This window comes from Mustela nivalis, assembly GCF_964662115.1.
Source record: "Mustela nivalis genome assembly, chromosome: X".
In the NCBI taxonomy this organism is placed as follows: Eukaryota; Metazoa; Chordata; class Mammalia; order Carnivora; family Mustelidae; genus Mustela; species Mustela nivalis.
Genome location: NC_139040.1, coordinates 71,303,986 through 71,312,639, shown reverse-complemented (window position 1 = coordinate 71,312,639; position 8,654 = coordinate 71,303,986). Strand labels below are relative to the sequence as shown.

At 37.6% G+C, this 8,654-nt stretch overlaps 1 protein-coding gene across 2 annotated transcripts in view; it reads right to left on the bottom strand.

Annotated features, from left to right (window-relative positions):
• Positions 1-958: 958 nt before the first annotated feature.
• Positions 959-8,654, bottom strand: part of OPHN1 (oligophrenin 1) — a 559,221-nt gene continuing 551,525 nt past the window's right edge. For both annotated transcript variants that reach the window (XM_082716850.1, XM_082716841.1), the window contains one exon: positions 959-1,144. Coding sequence is in view for 1 of the 2 variants with exons in the window: in XM_082716841.1 (XP_082572967.1) it covers positions 1,132-1,144 (13 nt within the window). In the remaining variant the exon portion in view is untranslated. The remainder of the gene's footprint in view (positions 1,145-8,654) is intronic.

Sequence of the window (8,654 nt, the reverse complement as noted above, 5' to 3'; positions counted from 1 at the left end):
TTCCCCACCCTTCATTTTTTCCTTCCTTCTCCTAATGTCCTCCATGCTATTCCTCAATTTAAGCAAAACTATATGATAATTGACTTTCTCTGCTTGACTTATTTCACTCAGCCTAATCTTCAGTCCCATCCATGTTGATGTAAAAGTTGGATATTCATCCTTTCTGACAGCTGAGTAATATTCCGTTGTATATATGGACCACATCTTCTTTATCCATTTGTCTGTTGAAGGTTGTCTTGGCTCTTACCACAGTTTGGCAATTGTGGACATTGCTGCTATGAACATTGGAGTACTACATCTGTATCTTTGGGGTAGTGCAATTCAGGGTCATAGGATAGCTCTATTTTTAATTTCTTAAGGAATCTCCACACTGCTTTCCAAAGTGGCTGTACCAACTTGCATTCCCACCAACGTGGAAGAGGGTTCCCCTTTCTCCACGTCCTCTCCAATACTTGTTGTTTACTCTCTTGCTAATTTTGGTCACTCTAACTAGTGTAAGGTGGTTTCTCAATGTGGTTTTGATTTGAATCTCCCTGATGGCTAACGATGATGAACATTTTTTCATGTGTCTGTATCCATTTGTATGTCTTCTTTGGAGAAGTATCTGCTCATGTCTTCTGACCATTTTTGGACGTAACTATCTATTTTTTAGGTGTTGAGCTTGAGGAGTTCTTTATAGATCTTGGATATCAGCCCTTTGTCTGTAGTGTCATTTGAAAATATCTTCTCCCATTCCGTGGGTTGCCTCTTTGTTTTGTTGACTGTTTCATTTGCTGTGTAGAAGCTTGTGATTTTGATGAAGTCCCAAAAGTTTATTTTCACTTTTGTTTCCTTTGCCTTTGGACACATGCCTTGAAAGAAGTTGCTGTGGCAAATGTCAAAGATGTTACTGCCTATGTTCTTCTCTAGGATTTTAACAGATTCCTGCCTCACGTTGAGGTCTTTTATCAACTTCGAATTTATTTTTGTATATGGTGTAAGAGAATGGTCAACTTTCACTCATCTATACATAGATGTCCAATTTTCCCAACACCATTTATTGAAGAGACTGTCTTCTTTCCACTGTATATTTTTTTCCCGTTTTGTGGAAGATTATTTGATGATAGAGTTGTGGGTCCATATCTGGGCTCTTTACTCTGTGGAACTAGAATTTGAAAAAACAATTAAAAAGATATTAGTTGGGCTTTAAAAAAAAGCATATAAAACAGTGGAGAATCCCTTACTAGAGAAATAAAAGTACTAAAATGTAATCAGACAAAAATGTAAAAATGATATTACTGAGGTGCAGTAAAAAAAAAAAAATGGAGGCTCTAACTACTAGGATAAGTGAGGCAGAAGAGAAAGTCCGTGATATAGAAGACACAATGATGGTAATAAAGAAGCTGAGAAAAAAAGAGAAAAACAAGAGGTCCTTAATCTACAGGCTGGCAGCAGACATGTTCTCAGAGACCAGGCAGTCCTGAAAGGACCAGCATGATATATTCAATGTGCTAAATGGGAAATATATGCAGCCAAGAATTTTACCAGCTGTCATTCAGTATAGAAGGAAAGATAAAGAGTTTTCAGGACAAACAAAATGTAAAGGAAATTGTGAACACTAAACCAGCCCTGTGAGAAATATTAAAGGGATCTTTTGAGCAAAGAGAGAGCCCAAAAGTAACAAAGACTAGAAATGAAGAGAGACAGTCTATAGAAACATAGACTGTACAGGTAATACATTGGCACTAAATTCATATCTATCAATAATCATTCTGAATGTAAATGGACTAGATGCTCTAATGAAAAGACACAGTATAACAGATTGGATCTAAAAAACAAGACCATTGATATGCTGTCTAGAAGAGATTCATTTTAGACAAAAATATCACCCTCTGTTTGAAAGTGGATGGGGTGGAGAACCATTTATCATGCTAATAGACATCAAAGGAAAGCTGGAGTAGCAATCCATACATGAGACAACCTAAATTTTAAACCAAAAATTGTGTTAAGAAACAAGAGAAGGACACCATATCATCATAATAGGACCCAACAAGAAGATCTAACAATTGTAAATATTTATGATCCTAACTTGGGAGAAGCCAATTAATAACAAAATTAAAGAAACACTTTGATAGTAGAGGACTTTAACACCCCACCCAGAGCAATGGACAGATCAAGGAAAAAAGGGCTTTGAATGAAATACAGGACCAGATGGACTTCACAGATATATTCAGAGCATTTCATCCTAAAGCGAGAGAGTATACACTCTTTTCAAGTGCCCACAGAACATTCTCCAGAATAGATCACATACTGGGTTACACATTAGGTCTCAACGAGTACATAAAGACTGAGATTATACAATGCCTATTTTCAGACCATAATGCTTTAAAACTTGAACTCAATTATAGAAGAAAATTTGGAAGGAACACAAATACATGGAAGTTAAAGAGAATCCTACTGAAGATTAATGGGTCAACTTGGAAATTACAGAAGAATTTAAAAAAATACATGGAAGCAAATGAAAGTGAAAACACAACATTTCAGAACCTTTGGGATACAGGAAAGGCAGTCCTAAGAGGGCAGTATATAGTAATATAGGCCTTCCACAAGAAGCAAGAAAAGTCTAATATACACAACCGAACCTTACACCTAAAAGAGCTGGGAAAAGAACAGGAAATAAAGCCTAAATCCAGCAGGAGAAGGGAAATAATAAATATTAGAGCAAAAATCAATGAAATAGACATCAAAACAGTAGAACAGATTAATGAAACTAGAAGTTGTTTCTTTGAAAGAATAATAAGATTAATAAACCCCTAGCCAGACTTATCAAAAAGAAAAGGGAAAGGAACCAAATAAATAGGATTATAAATGAAAGAGATCACAACCAACACTGAAGAAATACAATTATAAGAACATATTATGAGTAATTATGTACCAAATAATTAGGCAATCTTGAAGAAATTGATGTATTCCTAGAAACATAACCTACCAAAACTGAAACAGGAAGAAATGAAAACCTGAACAGTCCCATAACCAGAAAGGAAAGTGAATCACTGATCAAAAATCTCTAAACAAACAAGAGTCCAGGGCCAGATGGCCTCTCAGCTGAATCAATACCTTTTCCTCTGCATCTGTTTCAAAAAACAGAAATGGAAGTAAAACTTCCAGTATCATTCTATGAGGCCAGCATTAGCTTGATACCAAAACCAGACAAACACCCCACAGAAAAGGAGAATTACAGACCAATATCCCTGATGAACATAGATGCAAAATTTCTTACCAAGATACTGGCTAATAGATCCAACAGTACATTAAAATGGTAAGTTACCATGATCAAGTGGGATTTTTTCCTGGGCTGCAAGGGTGGTTCCACATCTATAAATCAATGTGATATACCACATTAATAAAAGAAAAGGCAAGGACCATATGACCCTCTAACTAAATACAGAATGCCAGAAAAAGCATTTGATAAAATACATCTTTTATTTATTTTTAATATTTTATTTATTTATTTGAGAAAGACAGAGAGAGAGGGAAATCATGAACAGGGGGAGGGGCAGAGAGAGAGAGAGAGAGGTACAAACAGACTCCCTGCTGAGCAGGGAACTTGTCACAGGACTCCATCCCAGGACCCTGGGACCATGACTTGAGCTGAAGGCATATGTTTAACTGACTTAGCCTTCCAGATGTCCCCTATAGCACCCTTTCTTAATTAAAACTCTGCAATGTAGTGATAGAGAAAACATATCTAATGTCATAAAATTCATATAGGAAAAACCCATAATAGGGGTCCCTTGGTTGCTCAGTGGGTTAAGCCTCTGCCTTTGGCTAAGGTCATGATCTCAGGGTCCTGGAATTGGGGCCCACATCAGGCTCCTTGTTCAGCAGGGAGTCTTCTCCCCATCCATCTCTCTTTGCCTGCATTTCTGCCTACTTGTGATCTCTGTCTGTCAAATAAATAAATAAAATCTTTAAAAAAATCACAATGAATATTATCTTCAGTAGGGAAAAACTGAGAGCTTTTCCCCTAAGATCGGGAACATAGCAGGAATGTCCACTCTCACCAATTTGTTCAACATAGTACTGGAAGGCCTAGCCTCAGCAATCAGACAACAAAAATAAAAGGCATCTGAATCAATAAGAAGGAAGTCAAACTTTCACTCTTCATGGAGGGCATGATACTCTATGTTGGAAATTCAAAAGAGTTCACCCCCAAATTTCTAGAATTCATACAGGAATTCAGCAAAGTGGCAGGATATGAAAATCGGTGCATTTCTATATACTAGCAATGAGGCAGAAGAAAGAGAAATCAAGGGATTGATTCCATTTACAATTGCATCAAAAACCATAAGATACCTAGGAATCAACCTAACCAAAGAGGTAAAGGATCTATACTGGAAGAACTACAGAACACTCATGAAAGAAACTGAAGAAGACACAAAAAGAGGGAAGAGCATTCCATGCTCATGGATCAGAAGAATAAACATTGTTAAAATGTCTCTACTGCTTAGAGCCATGTATACTTTCAATGCCATCCTGATCAAAATTCCACTGGCATTTTTCAAAGAGCTGGCACAATCCTAAAATTTGTATGGAACCAGAAGAGACCCCAAATTGCTAAGGAAATGTTGAAAAAAGAAAAACAAAACTGGGGGCATCATGTTACCTGATTTCAAGCTTTACTACAAAGCTGTGACCACCAAGAGAGCATGGTACTGGCACAAAAACAGACACATAGACTAGTGGAACAGAATAGAGAGCCCAGATATAGACCTATAACTTTATGGTTAAATAATCTTTTATAAAGCAGGAAAAAATATATGCTGGAAAAAAGTCTCTTCAATAAATGGTGCTGGGAAAATTGGACAGCAATGTATAGAAGAATGAAACTCGACCATTCTCTTACACCATATGCAAAGATAAATTTGAAATGGATAAAAGACTTCAACGTGAGGCAGCCACCCATCAGAATCCTAGAGGAGAACATAGGCAGTAACCTCTTCGACATCAGCCACAACACCTTCTTTCAAGACATCTCCAAAGGCAAAGGAAATAAAAGTGAAAATGAACTTTTGGGACCTCATCAAGATCATAAGCTTCTGCACAGCAAAGGAAACAGTTAACAAAACAAGGAGGCAACCCACAGAATGGGAGAAGATATTTGCAAATGACACTACAGACAAAGGGTTCATATCCAAGATCTATAAAGAACTCCTCAAACTCAACACAGACAGAACAGATAATCATGTCCAAAATGGGCAGAAGACATGAACAGACACTTCTCCAAAGAAGACATATAAGTGGCTAACAGAAATATGAAAAAAATATTCATCATCATTAGCCATCAGGGAGATTCAAATCAAAACCACATTGAGAAACTACCTTACACCAGTTAGAATAACCAAAATTAACATGACAGTAACAACAAGTATTGGAGAGGATGTGGAGAAAGGGGAACCCTCCTACACTGTTGGTGGGAATGCAAGTTGGTGCAGCCACTTTGGATAACAGTGTGGAGATTCCTTAAGAAATTAAAAATAGGGGCGCCTGGGTGGCTCAGTGGGTTAAGCTGCTGCCTTCGGCTCAGGTCATGATCTCAGGGTCCTGTGATCGAGTCCCGCATTGGGCTCTCTGCTCGGCAGGGAGCCTGCTTCCCTCTCTCTCTCTCTCTGCCTGCCTCTCCATCTACTTGTGATTTCTCTCTGTCAAATAAATAAATAAAATCTTAAAAAAAAAAAAGAAATTAAAAATAGAGCTACCTTATGACCCTGAATTGCACTACTGGGTATTGACCCCAAAGATACAGATGTAGTGAAAAGAAGGGCCATCTGTACTCCAATGTTCATAATAGCAATGGCCACAGTCACAAACTGTGGAAAGAACCAAGATGCCCTTCACAGACAAATGGATAAAGAAGATATGGTCCATATATACAATGGAGTATTAGGCCTCCATCAGAAAGGATGAATACCCAACTTTCATATCAACAGGGATGGGACTGGAAGAGATTATGTTGAGTGAAATAAGTCAAGCAGAGAGAGTGAATTATCATATAATTTCACTTACTTGTGGAGCATAAGGAATAACACAGAGGACATGGGGAAATGGAGAGAAGTGAGCTGGGGGAAATTGGAGGAGGACACAAACCAGAAGAGACTATGGACTCTGAGAAACAAACTGAGGGTTTTGGAAGGGAGGGGAGTGGGGACATGGGTGATCCTGGTGGTGGGTATTAAGGAGGGCATGTATTACATGGAGCACTGAGTGTGGTGTATAAACAATGAATCTGGGAACACTGAAAACAAAATGAAATTAAAAAAAAAAAAAAGAAAAAAAATGTATGAAAGACCTAAATGTGAGACAGCAGTCCATCAACATCCTAGAGAAGAACAGAAGCATCAACTTCTTTGACCTCAGCTGCAGCAACTTCTTGCTAGACATGTCTTTGAGGGCAAGGGAAACAAAAGCAAAAATGAACATTTGGGATTTCATTAAGATAAAAAGATTTGCTCAATAAAGGAAACAGTTGACAAAACTAAAGGCCAGCCTACAGAATGGGAGAAGATATTTGCCTATGTCTTATGAGAGAAAGAGGTAGTATCCAAGATCTATAAATAACTTATCTAACTCAACACCCCCCAAAAAAAACACCCAGTCAAGAAATGGGCAGAATACATGAACAGACTTTTCTTCAAAGAAAACATACAAATGGGCAACAGACACATGAAAAAATGCTCCACATCACTGGACATCAGGAAAATACAAATCAAGCCACAATGATACCACCTCACAGCAGTCAGAATGGCTAAAATTAACAACTCAGGAAACAACACATGCTGGTGAGGATGTGGAAAAGGTGAACCATCTTATACTGTTGGTGGGAATGCAGACTGGTATATCCACTCTGGAAAATATTATGGAGGTTTCTCAAATAGTTAAAAATAGAAATACCCTATGATCCAACAAATGCTCTACTAGGTATTTATCCAAGGATACAAACATAGTGATTTGAAGGTGCCTGTGTACCCCAGTGTTTATAGCACCAATGTCCACAATACCCAAAATATGGAATGAGCCCAGATTTCCATTGACAGATGAATTGATAAAGAAGAGGTGGTATATATATAGTTATCTATATAGATATCTATATATCTCAGCCATCAAGAAGGAAATCTTGCCATTTGGATGGAACTAGAGGGCATTACGCTAAACAAAATAAGTCCATCAGAGAAAGACAAATATCAAATGATTTCATTTATATGTGGAATTTAAGAAATAAAACAGATGAACATAGGGAAAGAGAAGGAAAAATATCCCACTCAGAGAGGGGGATAAAGCATAAGAGACTCTTAACTATAGGAAACAAAGTGAGGGTTTCTAGAAGGGAAGTAGGTGGGGGGATGGAGTAACTGGGTTATGGGGATTAAGGAGGACACTACATGTAATTAGAACTGGGTGTTATATGCAACTGATGAATAACTAAACTCTATCTCTAAAACTAATAATACACTATATTTTAATTAATTAATTGACTTTAAATAAAAAAGAACACAATGGAATATTAGCCAAAAAAAGACATGGAATCTTGCCATTTGCAATGGCATAGATGGAGGTAGATTATTGTGCTAAGTGAAATACATCAAAGAAAACAAATACCATGATTTCATTCATATGTAGAATTTAAGAAACAACAAATAAGCAAAAGCAAAAAGTAAGGGTGAGACAGACAGAAATGAAGAAGAAATCTTTTTTTTTTTTTTTTAAAGATTTTATTTATTTATTTGACAGAAATTACAAGTTGATGGAGAGGCAGGCAGAGAGAGAGAGAGAGGGAACAGGCTCCCTGCTGAGCAGAGAGCCCGATGCGGGACTCGATCCCAAGACCCTGAGATCATGACCTGAGCCGAAGGCAGCGGCTCAACCCACTGAGCCACCCAGGCGCCCAGAAATCTTAACTATAGAGAACAAAGTGATGATTATCAGAGGGGAAGTAGGGGGCAGATGGTAAGGAGTATACTTGTTGTGATGAGTACTGGGTGATATAGGGAATTGTTGATTCCCTATATCATACACCTGAAACTAATATCATACTGTATGTTAACTATATTGTAGTTAAAAAAAAAAAGACTTGGAAGAAAAAAAAAGACTTGTAGAGCTTCAGTTTCTACATATCTCAAATTAGTATAGCATTGTCTTTCCCAGAGCTATTATGAGAAATAAATGAGAAATAAAGTGTATAAGATCCTAGCAGAGGGCCTTTACCTCTTTCATTGCTTAAATCTTTCTCTTAGCTACCCGTCAGCAGTGCAACGCTTTCAGGGCTTCAAAAATGTAAGTTAATACTGTAAGTTCAAAGCCCTTCTTTCCCTCTAACTTGGCTTCCATAATTCTTTTCCCTTAGAACCATGTAGGCCTTAATAGGTAGAATAATCTTCTAGTCCTTAGATTGATCTGAGGCATACTCATTAATGCCTGAGTTGTTTCATGATTATTTCACCTCCTTTGCACTTCTGGGCACCTCTTCAGGGCCACAGAATGTGGCTGTGATGGCCACATCTCACCTTTCAATCAGAGATCTGTCTACTTGTTAAATTTTTCTGGTGGATGGCCATAATGTGTCTTGAGCAATGGGTATTTTTCTAATTCCCACAAAGTCTCCATGTAAACTAAAAGTA